The sequence below is a fragment of the Trichogramma pretiosum genome, unplaced genomic scaffold (assembly GCF_000599845.2).
Source record: "Trichogramma pretiosum strain Unisexual culture from Peru unplaced genomic scaffold, Tpre_2.0 scaffold37, whole genome shotgun sequence".
In the NCBI taxonomy this organism is placed as follows: domain Eukaryota; kingdom Metazoa; phylum Arthropoda; class Insecta; order Hymenoptera; family Trichogrammatidae; genus Trichogramma; species Trichogramma pretiosum.
In genome coordinates this window covers 635,938-653,809 of record NW_019641622.1, presented here as the reverse complement: position 1 = coordinate 653,809, position 17,872 = coordinate 635,938, and the positions used below count along the sequence as shown (strand labels likewise).

The 17,872-nt window shown below is 45.5% G+C and overlaps 1 protein-coding gene across 7 annotated transcripts in view; it reads right to left on the bottom strand.

Moving 5' to 3' along the window:
- The window catches only part of LOC106657087 (F-actin-monooxygenase Mical), an 83,520-nt gene that overhangs the window by 3,933 nt on the left and 61,715 nt on the right, over positions 1-17,872 (bottom strand). For 4 of the 7 annotated variants that reach the window (XM_023458957.1, XM_023458959.1, XM_023458953.1 and 1 more), the window contains 15 exons: positions 14,494-16,604; positions 14,159-14,401; positions 12,119-12,358; positions 11,370-11,511; positions 11,150-11,271; positions 10,822-11,040; positions 9,520-9,679; positions 9,278-9,441; positions 9,002-9,204; positions 8,734-8,918; positions 8,432-8,646; positions 4,048-4,335; positions 1,318-3,961; positions 558-1,234; positions 313-342 (listed from right to left, as the gene is read on the bottom strand). In XM_023458957.1, coding sequence (XP_023314725.1) covers positions 313-342; positions 558-1,234; positions 1,318-3,961; positions 4,048-4,335; positions 8,432-8,646; positions 8,734-8,918; positions 9,002-9,204; positions 9,278-9,441; positions 9,520-9,679; positions 10,822-11,040; positions 11,150-11,271; positions 11,370-11,511; positions 12,119-12,358; positions 14,159-14,401; positions 14,494-16,410 — 7,449 coding nt within the window. In that variant the 5' untranslated portion in view covers positions 16,411-16,604. The remainder of the gene's footprint in view (positions 1-312; positions 343-557; positions 1,235-1,317; positions 3,962-4,047; positions 4,336-8,431; positions 8,647-8,733; positions 8,919-9,001; positions 9,205-9,277; positions 9,442-9,519; positions 9,680-10,821; positions 11,041-11,149; positions 11,272-11,369; positions 11,512-12,118; positions 12,359-14,158; positions 14,402-14,493; positions 16,605-17,872) is intronic. The other 3 variants (XM_023458956.1, XM_023458955.1, XM_023458958.1) reach the window with 3 other exon arrangements.

Sequence of the window (17,872 nt, the reverse complement as noted above, 5' to 3'; positions counted from 1 at the left end):
AACAGTAGTTAAAATGAATTAAAAAATGTTAAATACTTGTAATGGCTAAATTGCAGTTTCCTGCAGGTGTATTATCGATCATCAGATCTATCATTAGACATTAAGTAGAAATATGAATATAATTTTCATTTTTAATTATAAGTGCAAGTTGATTTGGTTACACACGACAAAATAAAAAAGGCTGAACGAAAAAGTACCTGTAATTAAGATAACTAAAATTTGAAGAAATGAGCAACAACACATGATGAAGAAGAGCAAATAAGGAAGATAAAGTGTGTTTTGTCAACAACTACATATTTATAAATTGCTTACATCTGACCCATCCGAATACGATTTAAACAACTGAAAAATGACAATAAAAATAAGTTAAAACTTGCACTCGGATTTGGAGTTGTTGTTTTCTTCGGTTTGTTTTTCTTTTTTTTTTTTTTCAAATAATTTAATTGTATCGAAAATTATAGATTTTGGCAGCATATTCTGGCCGTTATAAAATGATAACCATCATCATTAAAAATATCAATTGCCAGAATTTCGCCTCCTTTCGTGTCAACGCTCACCTTGCTCTTATCCTTGCCCTTCGGGGTCAGTCTGAACATGGACAATTTGTGATTGCCATCTTTTCCCTCCTTTCCATCTTTTCCAGGTGGCGACTTTTTGAAGAAATCGGACACGGCTTGAATAATGCTCTTTCTTCTCTCGGGATCCTTGGACTTCTTTTTTTCCCGCTTGACAACGACGTCGTCCGGCGAGACCAACAATTCATCCAGACTCTTCGCCGTGATTTCTTGACTCTTGGTAATGGCCTTGACGTTATCGGTACTCTTGCTCGTCGGCAGTTTGCTCGTAGGCGATTTGTTGTAAAGGCCGAAACTGTATCGTTTGGCAGCTTTTGCCTGAGGATCGTCATCCATCTCGAGCTTCAGCGGACGCCGATTGATCTTCATGCGCAGCTGCTTCAATCGATCCTCGGGACTGAGGCCAAGATCCTCGTCGCTCTTGAGTCTCGCTCGTTCTCGCGCCTCGTAACGCGCCTTTTCGGCGGTCGACAGAGCGTCCTCGTGCTTGATGCGCCGGATCGGTGCTACGGGCGTCTTGAAATCGAGATTACCTTGAGGTGTGCTGGGCGACGATCGAGAGGCGGGTGTCATCGAGGCGTTGCGTTCGTTGTTACGAAGATCAGCAGTGCTCAGCTGCGAGGGTGTTCGAAGAATCGACGGTCTTGCTGGTTTCGCTTCTGAAATAAAGTAACAATTTTTATCATTAAAACATTTGATCGTGTAATTCGTGTGAAAAATTAGAATTAAATTGACGACTTACCAACTGTGTCGCTCGGCTCTACGGTGGCCTTGACAGCCCTCACGACCATCATATCTCCATTATCCAGTCCACCGTCGGCCATCATCGTCGGCGTCGGAGGAGCTCTCATGCAGCTCAAATTATTGAAGCTCGCCGTCCTCGCGGCCTGTCTCTTGGCGCGCTTCTCGGCCGATCTCGCTTTCTGCGCCTCCAGCTTTTCCATCAGCAGATCCTGCACCAGACTCTTCTGCTTGGTGCGCTCGCGAGTCAGCTCCTCGAGTTTCCGCGAGGTAGCCGGCGACTTGGATCCTCCACCTCCGTTCGAGCTGCTCGTCGTGTTCTCGTTGGTCGTCTGAGAAGGCGGAGACGACTCGTGCTGCTGATGCTGCTGATCGACGGTGTTGCTGCGCGTCTGCAGCGGCGAGGCTCTGGGCGTCTTGCGACGTGACTTGCGCAGATCCAGCGAGTCCTTGACGTTGCCGAACTCGGCGATTCGATCCTGCAGCCGTTTCACGTACTCCAGATAGTCCGGATCCGTGTCCTCGTTGTGCTCGAGCGGTGCTCTCGGCACGTCAGACGGTGGAAATTCCGGTGTCTTAGTGGGCTCGGTCGGGGTTTCTTCCGGAGTGGCGTTATTCTTCACGATGCTCTTCACCGGATCTCTCGGACTAGCTAGCACGGTAACGACCTCGCTCGTCGTGGTGTCCTCCGTCTGCTCGACGATCAGCAAACTGTCCTCCTCCATGCTCAGGCTCATCATGTCCTTGTTGACCATGTCGATATTCTCGCACTCGGTAACTTTGATGTCCGTTACGGGTGGCTGCTGTTGCGGCCTCAATCTGTGCCTCACGTCGTCCATCGTCACTGGATCGAATTCGATGACGTTGTTCTCGTTGCAGGGGGTCTGCAGATCCGACGAGTCTTCGCCGTACTCTCGGTCGGCTTTGGCAATGGGCGCGTCCGTCGGTCTTTTGGCGGCTGTGGGCGAGTTCTTCATGCTCACGAACTCAACGTAGCCGCGATTGACCTGCTTCGATGACTCCTTGAGACTGTCCTCCTCGAGATTGCTGTCGTTGTCAGTGTCCATGAAGCCGATGTCACCACCGTTTACCAGCATCTTCGAGGTGATCGTGTTTGGATGTGTAACGCAGACGTCCTCGCGCGAGTAATCGAACTCGACATCGGTGAGATCGTCCTCGCCATTGGCCAAGCAGCTCTGCTTGCTCTGCAGCGACGGCCGCTTGCCTTTGCCCTGAAACTCGGGATTCATGTCGTACTCGACGTCGCGCAGATCCTCGGAGACGAGATCATCGCCATCGCGCGCCCACTCGGAGAACTCGGTCTCGGTGTAGGCAGCCGTCGTGGGATCGTTCTCCTCGGTCGTCGAGTTCCTGCTCGAGTTCGAGCTCGCGCTTCTGGGCAGCTGCTGCTGCTGCTGCTGCTGCTGACCGGCGGCGACCGCGGCCTCCTGGGCGAGCTGCAGTTGCTTCAAGCTACTGTTCACGGCGTCGATCTCTTTCTCCTTCTGTTCGAGACTGCGCACATCCTCGAGCAGATTCGAGCACTCGATGGAGTCGGGCTCGAAATTCGTCACGTCCTCGATGAGCTTCTCCGGCGGACTGTCCTCGTTCGTGAGAATCTGAAACTTGGGCGGCACGTGGGCTCCTCTCTTGCGCTGCTTGTTATCTACGACGGCCTCGATGTCGTCGTCGTCGAGGATGTCGACGTCGCTCGACGACAGGGAATCGCTGTCGATTTCATCGGACTCGTCGCTACCGATGGCTGGAGGCGCCTCTCGATTCTTCTTGCTGCTCCAATCGTTGGAGGTCATAACGGTCTCGGCGATGGGACTGGCGATTTTTTCAGCGTTACGATTATTGACGATGATGGCACCGTTCACGCGAGGCGACGCTGGCTCGAAATTCTTCGTCTCGACGGTGGGCGTAGGTGTCTCGATTTTCGTTGGCGAAGTGGCCTCGGGACTCTTGGCCGTCGTGGCCGACTCGCACATCGGCGAAAGTTTTTCCTCGGGTATGGCCGATTTCGGCAGTGGAGGCGGCAGCTTGATCTCGAGCTCTTTGAGCTTGTTCGTTTCTTTGATCAAATCCGGTAATTGAACGTTTTTGGCATTGTTACGATCGGCATCGTTTGTAGTCTTATTCTCGAATGTGAAGTTTTTGGTCTCGGCTTTGTTGAAGGCCGCATTAGGCGAAAGCGGCGAGAGCGCCTGCTGATTATTGGCAGCGACTCTGAGCTTGCTCGTAGCGGTGTTGTGCAAGAAGGCCTGCATCGTCGGGCTCGGCTCGGGCGCCGGATTCAGCAATTTCTGATGCTGCGATATGGCGTCGCTGAGATTTCTCAACCTCGTGTCGACGTTCGAGGTTGATCCCGATTTCGAGATGGAACTACCCAGACCGGTACCACCGAGCAGGTAACGCTTCTTCAATTCCAGTGACAATTTTGACGCTATGCCCTCCGTCGAGTGGGTACGATTGAGGAGGTAGTCGCCTTTGCGCGGATTGATCAGCGGAGTCGTATTGATGACTTTGGAATTGACGGTAGTTAAGGTATTAGAATTGAGCTCGTTGTTGCTGATGTCTCGAATGGAGCGCGAAGTCGTCGACTCGTTGAGAGCGTTGAGCTTCGAGCACTGCTGCTGTTGACGCTAAAAAATAGAAAATAAAAAATGTCATTTCAAATCACTACCATTCAAATATAATAAAAAGACAAATTCATAGTTCAAAAACTCACCGACAACTGCTGATTACTGCCATTGTCGCACTTCTCCGTGGAATTACCGTTGGTTGTACCAGTCTTGATAACTCGACTCTTGATCTGCACTTTCTTTGGCTCGACGTAATCACCCCTAGTCTTGCGCACGAAGGGGTGGTGATTCGACTGCGTGGGTGTCGTGCCGTCGTGCTCGAACTCCGAGTCCGTCGAGATTTCCGTGGCCGAATTTTCCATACTCTCGTCCTCCTCGTCGTCGTCGTCCTCCTCCGACGAGCTCGAAGTCGACGATCCATCGTCCGAGGCGATCTGTATCGCGAGAGAAAAAAAATTGTAATGTTTAATTTTGATGATTATGGTGTGAAAAAAAAATTATGTGAATTATGGAACGCTCAGGTCTCTCTATGTTAATTTGCGTTTACAATAAGCGTTTGTTTTTTTGCTGCAAATAATACAACACAAAGGAGAGATTAACATTTTGCACATTAACATAATTAAAAATAGTCGAGGACGCAAGACTGGTAAACATTTGAGAAAATTTCATCACAAGACGCAAATCACGTTATATTTGATTATTACTGAAGCGTAAAAACGAGTTGAGTTAAGAAAAAAAAAATTAGACGCTCCAAACACTTTGACTAAGCGAAGAAAAATTGAATTTTCCTCGTTAATCACGGCATTAATGACACAACGCACGGGAGAAGAATAAATTATCCGTATCGAGTTTTTAAACTGTCAGACATCTATTTTTCTCTCGCGTAGCACACACAGAATGTACACAAAATCATGGCTGGTGGTAAATGACAATTACAATAGACAGTTACAAAAATTATCGATGCATACATATAAATAAGTAGATAAAACGAGTAAATGTATATCTATGCACGTGTAAACAATTTTTTTATATAACACACAGACGGTATTAAATTTTTTTTAGCTTTGCTTCAGTAAATTTTTGGTGTTAGAAAAATGTAGTACATACTTTTAAAATTAGTGCACACGCAATTCTCAAATACAGTTGTTGTTGTTTGTTTGTTTTGCTTTACCTTTGCTACTTTTTTCTCGTGATTTCTTTTTTCTCGAAATTGTTCTCCTTTCACGAGGAGGAACAATCAACGGCGTGCATAAGCGACATTATTGCATGAAAATATTTATAATTTTGGAAGTGGAATATACAATGTCTTATTTTTTGCTTCATGAAACAATCACCATCAGCCATAGTTCAAATTTTGTGTAACGTTTTATTTAGCTCTTTTTTTTGTTCTCACACAGTCTTTCGGAAAGTACATAATCATATGTATACATATAGTTATGTGATAAAATAAAAATAGTAAAGGATAAAATAATCTCATGTAAAGTTATGTCGTAATAATTGATTGCACTGGCCTCGTCAATGGCGAACATTTACATAATTTTTTTTTTCATTGGCACGCTCTCCAAATTTTTTAGATATATTTATATAAAAGTACAATACGCGACTTTTCAAACGTAATAAAGAATAAATCAATTCGCGTTTGATCTAGATTAAGAAAAAAAAGCAACTCGATAAACTCTCGTCATTGATACGTAAAAAAAACCTCCCATTACGAAACATTACAATATATACATCTCCTATAAATCTCAATCAGAAATATCACATCTATAACGAGATCCACTCATAAAAAAAAGAAAACAAGAAGAAGAAGAAGAAGAAAACACGATCGTAGCGTTGACGATCCAAAAATAAACACCCATTGGTCGTAGTCTAAAAAATTCAGAGATATAGTGCCTCACATAGATCGAAAAAAGAAAGAAAGCCCACCGATCACGATACGACGCACTTGTCGTTTTTAGACCTAGATTTCGAGTCGAGATCGACGCGCGACGACGAGCTTAGGGCGTGCTTTTTCTGAGGCAGCGGCGACGGCGCCGCCGACGACTGACCCGACGACGTGCCGCCGTCCTTCTTTTTCAGCTTCATGCTCAGAGCCTTGCGCAAACTGCGCGATCTCGCCACCGGGGTAGGGGGAGCTTGCAACGACGACGAGTACAGCGACAGGCTCGGCAAATTTTCCAGCGACGATCTGCGTCTCGGCGCGACGTAATCGAGTCGGGCCCTCTGCATCGGAGGCGTCGACAGTCGGACGATTTTGACCGGATGTATGATGTGCTGCTTGACCGTGATTCGCTGAATCGACTGCTTGGTCGGGGACGGCTTGGGTATCTGTTTGGCCAGCGAGATCGGGCTGCGAGGTGGTTTCACGGGTTTCGTCGTCGTCGGCGTCGAGGCGTTACGACGATGGTCGACCATGGGGCTACGCGGTGGTTTGACGATTTTTCGCTTCACCGACGGACTAGGCGACGATTCGCTCATTTGATAATCGATCGTGGGACTGCGGGGTCGTGGCTGTGGCGCGGCGACTTTACGCGGACTTTGACTGGGTTTCGGCTGACCGTTCGAGTTGATTTTTTGACTGGGTTTCGGCTGGGAGTTCGAGTTGGATTTTTGACTAGTTGATTTACTTCTTTGCTGACTAAATGCAATTTGTTCATTACTCTTCGCTTCTTTATTTCTCGTCAATCGACGAGCATCGATTTTCACGTCACCTTTTGGCTCTCGGCTTCTCGATGATCTTTGCCCGTCAGTTTTCACTCTCGGCAGCGGCGACAGAGACTGTTGACGCACCGGTTTGCTGATCATTTCCTCTTTCTTCGAAGTCCTAGAAATTCTCGTGCTCGACGCTCGTTCGACCGTCTGCATGCGATTGACCGTTGAATTATTATTAGCTTTTGGCTCGACGAACTTCAACACTGCCGGTGACAGCGATCTGCGACGGTAATTCGGCGTCGTGTCCCCGTTGGTTTTGTTCTCGAATTTGCTAATCTTATCGAAAACGTTGAAGTTGGTGAGATTCGGCGTCGAAGATTTGCGTGGGGCAGTGTCCGGAAGGACTTTCTTCGTCTTCTGATTCACTGGAGCCGTCACCTCGACGACGACTTCTTTTCTCTTCGGCGCGGGTGAGAGGGACTGTCTACGCAAGGCCGCTTTCTTGTCGAACTTAGCGATCATTACCTCCGCCCGCGACGAATTATTCTCAGTCGTGGTGGTATTTCTGGAGACGGCCGAGGTAGATCTTCTTCGTAGGATCGCTTTGCCACTCGTAGGTACATCGTCAGCCGTCTTGTCCTCGAAACAGCTGACTTTGTCCAGTACCCTCATGCCGGGCTTAGGCTCGAACTCCACGTGGATCTTCGTGATCCCTTCGTCGGTGTGTCGCATCAATTTCTCGTGCTGCTCGACCTCGAACAGATTGGCGCGTTCCTTGACGCTCTTCGGTGGCGACTCTTCCTTCTTCTTTTTCCTTGAATTATCGACAGTTTTGTTGACCTCCACGACCGTGGTGTATTTATTTTCTATGCTCGGATCGAAGAGAGAATCGATGAACTCGTTGAGCTGCAAGGCGTCGTTTTCCGACAGTGGCTTGGTGATGCCGAGATCCTTAAGATCCTCGAAAGATTTTGACAGATCCAGCTTATTATTACCTATAGTCTGTTGCTCCAGAGCTTCGAACTCAGCCTCGATGTCGTTCAAATCGATATCGTTGAGTATGTCGATCTCCATATCGTCGATATTTTCATCGAACAGTGCTTTAGTCGCTTTGGGTGCGTATGAAATTTGCGGTGCGCTCTGTACAATGAAATCGTCGGATTTTTCGGTACTCCTGGCATTGAAATATTTCATTATGTCCTTCTTCTCGATTTTATCGGACAACCTACTGGCGGTGATCGGCAGTTCCTCTTTTTTTGTCTCAAAACCCGTACCCTCGTCACCCGATTCATCGTTGTATTTACGTTCTTCGATATCCTTGTGATGAGTTTCGGATTCATCGTCGCTACTCTTGCAGCTAGCCACAGGGACGAAGAATTTTTGCATGTGAACTTTGGCTATGCTCGTGTTCAGGGGTTTCAAAGCCTCCTTCTCGGCTTCGGCTTTGTTCTTCGCCTTTCTCTGTCTCAATTCCAAGATCAGATTGTCGAACGACGTTGGACTCTCCTGAGCCTCGACCTCTCTTATGGGCGACTTTTCCTTGGGCACCGTCAACTTTTCGGCTTCGATCAGACTACCGTCTCCGGGCCGTTCGGTAGTAGGGGTCGGCGCGGTCAACATGAGCAACGGATGATCGGTGCTTATCTCTCTGTTATTGAACACTTTCTCCACCTCCAACCAGCAATGATCGGCAGTGGGTATGATGAGCTTCAGGGACTTGCTGCTGTTGGAATTTTTACGCGACGATTCCTCCGCGGACGCGAAAGACGACAGGGAGGAGCGCGACGAGCGTCTGCTCAATTTCGGCGACGTCGTCACGAGATCGGGTAAGTTAGGATTGAAACCAGCACCGTTATTAGTTAGATCGGAGTCGTTTACCGTGACACTAGTGGTATCGATCGGTGGGCCGTCGTAATTTTCGTTGCCATTCGCAATCGTTACATTATTTCCTAGAAGAAGTTTCACCTCGGTATCGGAGCCGGTCTCGGTGTCGGAGTTTCGCAGCGGCACAGGCAAGTATACCTCCTGTTTGCGCAGCTCACGGGCTCGGGCGTCCTCCTCGTCGTCGGTGGCCGTCTCGCTGTCTTCCTCCGCTGAAATGACAAATTCAATGTTATCTTTACGACAGTACTGAAGAATAAAATAATTCACTTTACAATGTTAAAATTGAGAAAATTTACCAGAAGTTGTGTAATCGTCACTGGAATCCTCGTACTCGTTGCTACCAGTGTCGGAATTTCCAGCAGCTGGATGCGGAGGATGCGAGTACCTCAAAGTCCAATTTTTCGCCAACTCCAGAGTACCTTCGGTGGTGAGGGGTTGATCCATTGCCTCTTCGTACACCTCATTGTCGTCTTCCGAGTCACTAGAAAAATTTGACAAAGTTTGCGATATTGTAAATCGAATAGAAATTTTTTTAACTCAATGTATTTACAAATCTCAACTTACCTCAAATCGGAGATATCGTCGCTGGATCCCATTTCAGCGGCGGACTGGCCGAAATTCCTATCGGTCCATTCATCCTCATCCATTATGCTGTGCGCGTCGTCGTTATCCGATACACCAGCAAGATTTTCAAACTCGATTCTCTCGGGAGTTTGACCCCGATCGAGCAAATCGAGACCCGATATACCTTCTATCGAAGTTTTCGGCTGTAAATAATTTAAACATTTAATATTTTATAATTGACTTTATTTTCGTAAAATAGACCTAAAAACGACTTACTTTATCCGGAGTTTTGTGAGTATTCGACGTTTGTGGTATGTTTTCTTTATTGACAAGAGCGAGTTTCCGCCTTTCAGATCGACTTTTCATCGTTCCAGGCAAACCAAAGTGTTGAGTACAATAGAAGCGACCTCCATTTTTATCTCTATCGAACGTATGATTTCCTAAAAAAAATAATAAAACGTTAATTCTATTATAGTAATTATTCATTTTAATTCCAAACTCAAGAATAGTAAATTTACCTATTCTAAGCGAAGTAGAGCAGTACTCGCACCGGAAGCATCCTCTGTGAAACGATTTACCCTCTGCAGTAAGCCTTTCCATTAGATAGACTCGTTTCTCGCAGAAATGGCACATTTCTGAACCACCTTGAGCAGGCAGCGCCAACGCCACTTTGGAGTTCTGAAAGTAATGATGAAAAATACAATTTCGTAATTTTACAAACACAAATGAACGTTAGGGTAGTTAATCTAACGCAACCGAACAAACGCTGGTTACACAGAGTTTTTGGGGATGATACAAATATCATGCTTTGATTCCGATTGGCCTATCGGTTCTATTTCAGGTGTTTTTGTTTTTTCATTAACATGATTATTTTTTTAACACTGACGATGGAATGATTCAATGACTTTTTTAGTCAATTTTTTAAATGATTATTTGACAATGAATACATTTCATATACAATCGATTTAAAAACGGTAAAAAATGATGCTTTTGTTAAAGTTACAGATGGTTTGTTGAATGAAAAACATTGAGTTTTGCTAGTTCGATCGACTAGTCATAATTCAATAGTGGTACAATGTACCACATATTTTAGGGGTTTAGGAAGACACTGCTATTACAAAAAACAAAGTCAAAGTAATTGAAAAATAATATTACCAGAACAATAAAAATCAGTCCATCATCGAAGGTACATTGATTACATTATGAAGATTCATCGGGTCACTTCAGCAGCTCATAAGAATATATTTTTCATTTCAAAAATCGACTATCGATTCTATTTGACGACTTTTTCATTACATAACAAATGATATATGAAATATATTCATGGAAGCAAATGCTTTTTGATTATGACTTTTACAATAAAATTTATTAACTTTTACACTATTTCTACAAGTACATAAAAATGACAGTTTATAATGACACCTTTATGAAAACACCTTACAACATGTATTTTTTCCTATCTTATAAAAAAGTCTTTAACACGTGGGTCTGACAGGGGAAACTTAAATATATTTTCAATGGTAAGTATGTGATGTATTGAACTTTCATTAACTCTAAGTTTCAAATAATTTTTCAATAATAATTCGATCGGGGCTTACTAAATCTATGGACTAGAAACGGATAGTCCCAAAAAAAAACTTGTAGTCATGAAATTATCACATACTTTTACACCTCGCCATTATCCCCGCCCTCTTTTTTCGGCCCAACACAATCACGTCTCCACGTACGCATAATCACAGCGAATGATTCGTGTAACAAACGCAGTAAGGCGCGGCTGTGATGCGATTATTCTCCCTATTCAATTGCCACATTATAATTACCGATCTCTGAACTTTCGGCTCGCTCGAAGCCGACGCGCTGTCCTGATTTTTGCTGGCGAACTGCTCGGCCATCGCCGACACCTTGTTGTGGCCCAGCAGATTGCCTTCCTTGATCTTGCGATCGATGTTTTTCAGTGTCGTGTCGATGTCCGTGTACTTGCTGTCGGTCTCCATCGGGTCGCGGCCGCGTTTTTCCATTTTTATTTGCCGTGCCAAAAACTGCGAAAGAGAGAAGAGCGGAGAGCGACGAGCGTTAATAATGTTGAAATGTTAATGCGCACGCATTTGCAATAGAGCGAGTCTATTTTTGACAAAAATAATAATCAACCTGTTCCCGGCTCCACTTTGGCACTCGTTCCACTCTGTCGTGGCGCACGCCGCGTCCCATTTTATTCTCTTCAATTTTCTTCTCGATCTCCTTCACATTCCAGTCTGTCTTTTCGATTTTACCTGTTGGCAAAAAAAAAAAATGGGGAAAAAAATGTTGACCAATCTGCCCAGCACAGCAGCCGAACTGGTGTCTGGAAAAACTTGTGAAGAATACGAACCGATAGCTCTTAACAAGTCTTTGGGTTTCTTATCCGTGGCGACAGTTCCTTTGAGTTTCTCCTCGATATTTTTTATTCTACCGGAGAAGTCCTCGTCGACGCTGCCACGATGATGACCGGCGTGCAGTTTGGCCTCTCGATCCTGAAAAATATGAAAAAAGTCGGTTATTCATCAAATTTATCACAAATAAATATAAGCTTGAAAAATCACTCCAGACGAAAACACTGTAAAAAAGACGAACACTCGTTACGTGATAAATAAAAAAGCTTAAAAAACGATTAATGATTCACGTTATTTTGTCAATTATATATAGCGAGTAGTAATGAGTAGCGAATTAATTCATTCGCTTGATAGGCGTTGATTATATGGTTAGTTGCATTTTTTTGATCTTGAAGAAAGCAGTTCAACGTTCCATTGTTGACGTATGGTCTTAAGATCGGCTAAAAATCGCTAAAAAATGGCGTCGGTTAATAATCAAAGTTATACAAATTAATCGCACATTATCAAGTCGTGCACGCACACTGCACTCATAATTGCATTGCAAAACACGCCCAACACACACGCTCTCGTCGTCAACTCGAGCTGTCGATTAATACAAATTTTTATTGTTTATGATTTTTTTTTTGTTTTAGCTGATGTTACGTAAAGTCCATGTAATATTGGCACATCACAACACTCGAGCATTGGCATATAACTGCTTGCATTTTGCTTTTTTTTTTGTTTTGTTATTGTTTTTGCCATCGCTTACTGGATACAAAATCTTCTGCTCCAGGCACTTGACGCGGTCCTTGAAATCTGGCGCGGTCTGCCGATAGAGAAATATCGAGTAATCCTCGAAGGGCTCGTCTTTGTCGCGCTTGGCGTTGGCCTGCAGCATGCGCAAGCTCTTGTAGAATTGCTCGGTCTGCCTCTTGCGCTGCTGCTGGCGGCGCAACATGCGCTCGATTCGATTCGTCTCGATGTCCATAAGACGCTGCATGCGTTCCTCCTTTTTTTGTCGATGGTGCGTGTCATGGGGTATAGTTCGAATTTTTTGTTTTAGCATTGATATCAGATTTTCCTGCTTAGTAGTTTTTTTTTGTTTTTGCTTTCAATTTACAACAGGCGACTTTTCACACCTTTAATTTTCCGCATTATTAAAGAGGCTTTGTGGATTTTACATTCAAATCTGCTCTTTTCATATTTATAATAAATTCACTTTTGATGTACAAGAAAAAGCATTATATGATTCAAAAAATGAGGAAATGAAAATAATGAAAAAGCTCGTGATAAAATGCCATGGTATGATTGTAAAATCGACAAACCTGATTCATCAATGATTTCAGCTATGCGTCACAATAATTGTTGCATTACGTAAGATGATGCTTGTTAAAAAGCTTTTGCGATTTTGTTACAACAAGAGTTCTTAAGAAGTTGCATTCTCGTTTTACACCGTGATAATATTTGAAGGAAAAAAAACCAAATAATAAGTCAACCGCACCAATGCGCAGTGAAAAAATAAAACATTCAGTGTTAAACAAATCTATGATAGTATCTACGAGTCGATTGTTAAACTATTGAGCGCTCGAGAGTAAAAAAAAAAAAATAAGAAGAAAAAAATTACACGTTCAACACAAGCGATTAATCGAACGAGCACATGTGTCACTGTTCTTTAATATCAACGTGTCTGGCCATGCAACAAAAACACAAAAACTTTTACTGCATCGGTAATACGAGATTTTCAGAGCATCTATATCGAGATGAATTTTGCGCAGTAATATTTCAAGAGGCTTTTAACTGGCGGTCGACGTATTATGATTATAATATCAGAGGCACACTTCGTACATATCACACAACGGACGATAACATGATATAAGACGGTATTATATAGAGACAGCAGCCGTCGAAAGAAAGATAAATATATGTCCTTTTTTTTTTTGATAGATTTTATTTATTGTCAAACAATAATGCGTTTTATTTTTTGTATTATATAATAAGTAAAATATTCAAGCACTCGTTGAATGCGACAAACTTGCTTACTGCATTATTATTATTAATATCAGTTTTATACATAGCAAAAAAGTGATTATAAGTGATTTGTTTATTTTCATTGAAAATAAAATATATGAAATAGCTTAACTTAGATTCTTTTTTTATGCTTTTGAATGTGTGATAGATAGAGAGAGATAAAGATGCGTTGTGATAGAGAGGTAGGCGGTTTTGATTTTTTTGTGAATTATAGCTCGCAACTAATAAGTGCCGTCGCTAATTGCAATGAAGAGTACTCCTGCAGAAGTGAACAACGTGTACATCAATAATGCTCGGGTTATCCAAGACGCCATCGCCTGCCACTTGGACTAAATGAAATTAATAACAATATCTATCGGTTTTTATTCACGTCCTTTTTCGTCCAATGTACTTTTTTTTACTTATTCTTTTGTCTATTAGTTTTTCAGTTCGTAACAAGTACATCGAGTTCTTTTTTTTTTTTTATTCAATTACAAAATTGTGATGAAAGTCGGGCTTTTTTTTTAATCTGTCATCTGATTAACCAATCTATCAAACTGTAACACTATAAAGTTCGAAAATATTTCATTTTACTTTGTGATTGATCTTTTGAAATAAAAATAGTCGTACAACTATTTCAACAATAACAAAAACTAATTATAGCCCATTCATTGTGCCTAAAACTAGTATATTATCAATGGATAATCTCGTATACGATCTCGTGACCGCAGCTACAAACTACGGCACAGTAGTACGAGGCAGTGGTCTTAGGAAATCGATAAAATGCATGTGAGGAACTTACCACGGTTGCGCCCATCTTTTCGTTGCTGCGACGCTTGCGGGCGTGTCTGCGCGAAATCGAGTCGGACTTCTTCTCGCTCGTGCTCAGCAGCAGATTCTCGTTGGAGTGGCGCGAGCGTCTCGTCGTTCTCGTCGAGCCCTCGCTCTTGGCTATCCGGCCGAGTATCTGGGCCTTCTGCTCGGGGGTGAGCTCGTTCAGTTTCTTCTGGTGGTGGTACGTAGGCCTGTCGTCGGCCTCAGGCTCCTGTACAGAGAGAGAGAGATAACGAACAAAAAAATTAGCATATCAATTGTATTCCTGTAAATGTCGATTGTTTATACATGAAGAATACGTACCAATTTAGGATGCTTGATGTGTGGGATCTCGCCACGAAACGCCTCGTAGATCTGTGTCAGATACGAGAACATGGTGAGCTTGTCGGGCACGTCGCACTGGACCATCTCCTCGCCGGTCATGATCGACGTGATGCCCAGCTCCTTCTCCAGCACGTCGAAGACCAGCTGATTGTTGGCCACCTGATCGTCCTTCTTCAAGGCGTGAAAATCGAGCAGATCCGGCCTGTAGCGATTGACGATCGCCGCCAGAGCCAGACCGCTCTTGAACGACACACCCATGTCGTGTATGCGCACGCCGTCGTACAGGGCCACCTGTCGCTGGAGCCAGTGCAGCAGCGTGTCCGGGTGCACCTGCGAGTCGCGCCTGCGCCGCTTCTTGGGCAGATCGACGGTCGTCGTGGAGGCGACGGGCGCCAAATTGAACGTCGCCGGGTCGTCGGTGTCGAGGAGGCTGCGCACCTGCGCCGTCGTCACGCAGTGCACGTTGAGATTGGGATATCGCGTGTGCGGATCGATCGTGTAGGCCGCATAGTCCCGATTCAGATTCTCCGGCGTCGTCTGGTTCAGCAGCCTGTAGATGGACTCGCGCTCGGCGATGACCTCGAGGGGCGTGAGGCCGGCGCCCCAGCCCTTGACGACCCAACCGGCGTCCAGGGAGCTGAGGAAGCCGCGAGCGCAGCCCGAGCCCGTGGGCCAGAACGGCTCGAGGAGACTGTCGCCGACGAGGATCATGAGGAGTCGATGGCCTCGGCGCTCGATCACGCGGCTCGCGTTCTCCGCCGCGTACATCGAGGTGAAGTCGAACATGGCCACGTCCGGCTGGCCGTAGTGATTCACGGCGAACTCCATGTCCATCATCTGGTACTCGGTGGAGAACTCGGCGGCCTCGCGGGCGTACTCCATCAGGGCCTCTCGGTCGACGTTCTCCTTGGCCAGGAGCTTGGCCGTGTCCGGATGGTCCTGCATGATCACGCCCTTGTCGATGAGGCTGTGCTTCTTCGCCGTCATGACGAAGTAGTGCGTGTCGTCCTTGTAGTAGACGATGTTCTCGAGATCGATGCCCGTCTCGGAGTAGAGCTCCTTGAAGAACTTCTGATTGAAGATGAAGGCTACGCCGCTGATCTCCTCGACGCGGGCCTCGGCCTCGGTGCGCTTGTTGATGAAGTTGGCCGTGATGGCGATGGCGAGCTTGCCGCGGAACTCCTTGCGCTTGAAGCCCTCGAGGGTGTTGCGCTTGCCGTCGGCTCCGATCAGCACGTCGAACTCGTACTGCGAGACGGGATGATCGGCGGGCTCGGTCTTGGCGCGCCAGCCGATCTTGCCGCCCTCCTGGTCCTCGGGGGGCGGCACCAGCGCCTCGAAACTCACGCTCTCGTGAAACTCGACGCCGAGTATGAGCGCCACCTTGAGCAGGATGCACTGCAGCTGCCTGATGCTGATGTGGTCGATCGAGCCGGCGCAAAATTTACCGAAGAACTTCTTGGCGCCCAGGCTGCGCAGATCCTGAATGACGAAGGGCCAGAGGTGCAGGACGTTGTTGCGCGACATGCGATCGCGCTTCTCCACCACGACGACTTTGGCGCCCAGAAGCTGAGCCTCGATGGCGGTGCGCATGCCGCAGGGCCCGCCGCCGATTATGAGGACTCGCGTGCCCGGGCAGGCCTTGCCGCGATTGTAGCACTTGTGATTGGCGCGCTGGTCGAACTTCTTCCAGAGCGCCTGGGCCTTCCACGAGCGCAGCTTGGACTTGAGCTTCGGGTAGAACTGGCCAAAGTTCGTGGGCTTGATCTTGAGCAGGTCGCAGAGGTGGCGAAAGTGGCCGAGGATCGATTTGAGGGTGGTGGCGCTGCAGAACTGGTCGAAGGCGTCGCTGGCCATCGCCACCTCGGGCGAGACCATCTGCTTGCGATGATCCATGATAATGGAGATTGCGTGGTGGGTCGTGCGCGCGAGAGTACGGGTTCAAGGGGATAAGGACGAGGGAGGAGTTAAATTAAAAGAAGACGGGCAGCAGCCTTCCTGGACGACGACGTCGAGGCGGCCGTCGAAGAAGCAGCGGCCTTTCTTGAGCGGGGACTTGAGCGCGATCCGACAGTCTTCTCTGTCATTACCTGCGAAGCAGAAAGCAAAACGACGATTTAGTATTAAATCATTATCTCTCGAATGCTACCGTATTTAACAAGCTCAAAGTCTAATTTATTATTATACGCGAGAGCCTGTAGCGAAGGTTGATAATCTCATAAATTTTATACGCGCTTCGAGGCGTCCTACAAAACGAACTCTCTCGTTCTCGCTTATAACGCGAGATACGAAAACATGGAAAATGCGCAAACAGCAGGTCTTTGCGCGTGAAAACTACGCGTAGTTGTACACCCGCACAGCGTGCCGCTTTTAGTACGTACTCCCCCGTAAATCAACGTCACTGCGCGGCTCCGAATGCTGCTGCTGCTGCTGGACACGTATATAGTAGGTAGCGCGAATCGAATATTGCGAGCCGCGTGCGCGGATACAGCTGTCTCTCTCCCTCGATAACGCTTCAGCTTGTGTACGAATTCACGCGCGTATATAAAACGAACTGCTGCTGCTACTACTACTACTACAAGTACTACTTTGTTGCCAATGTGACATTTTAGCGCCAGGTTTGGCCTCGCGTACGCATACGCATTATATACGCGGGTAAACGGTGCAATGAATTATCGGCTTTGTATGCACTTGCGCGTAGGTGAATTAGGGATTAATTTTAAACATCGCGTACACGTATACGATAAATATAATCGCGTCAATGTTTACAAATAATTTATATTTAGAGAACGTGTGTGCGAGTGCGCTCGTGAGTCTACGTACAGAGTCTCGCTTACACGTACTAATGCCAAAAGTGCGATATGAGTAATGTTTGAGCGCGCAGACAAGTGTATGTATGTGTGTGTATGTGTGGAGGATGTGTCTCTGACTCGTGCCAAATGCAATTATAACCGCGGTGACTCAATTTTCGGTTGCGATTTTTTTTTATTTTTTAGTGAAGAAATTTTGAGCTCTGAGACCAAAAAGGGATTCGTTGGCTATTTCAATGTAGTTACATCGTAAAATGAAATATTTTTTGAAAAATCTTGTTTAATCTTGTAAAAGAATAACAAAACAACAAACCAGAAAAAATTGACTCAAGGTTATTCAGAAAATTTTTTTTTTGAATCAATTGAAACTAGATTGAAAATCCATGATAGCAGAAGCTAAGCAGAATCGTCTTTGATCTCATAGATTAAAAGTTAGTTTAATAGGCATATTTAAATTCTTTCATTGGACAATTTGAATTTTTACTTTGATAAAAGTATAAAATGTTAACATTTTTAATATTAAAACTATAAAATGATAGTTTCAAACT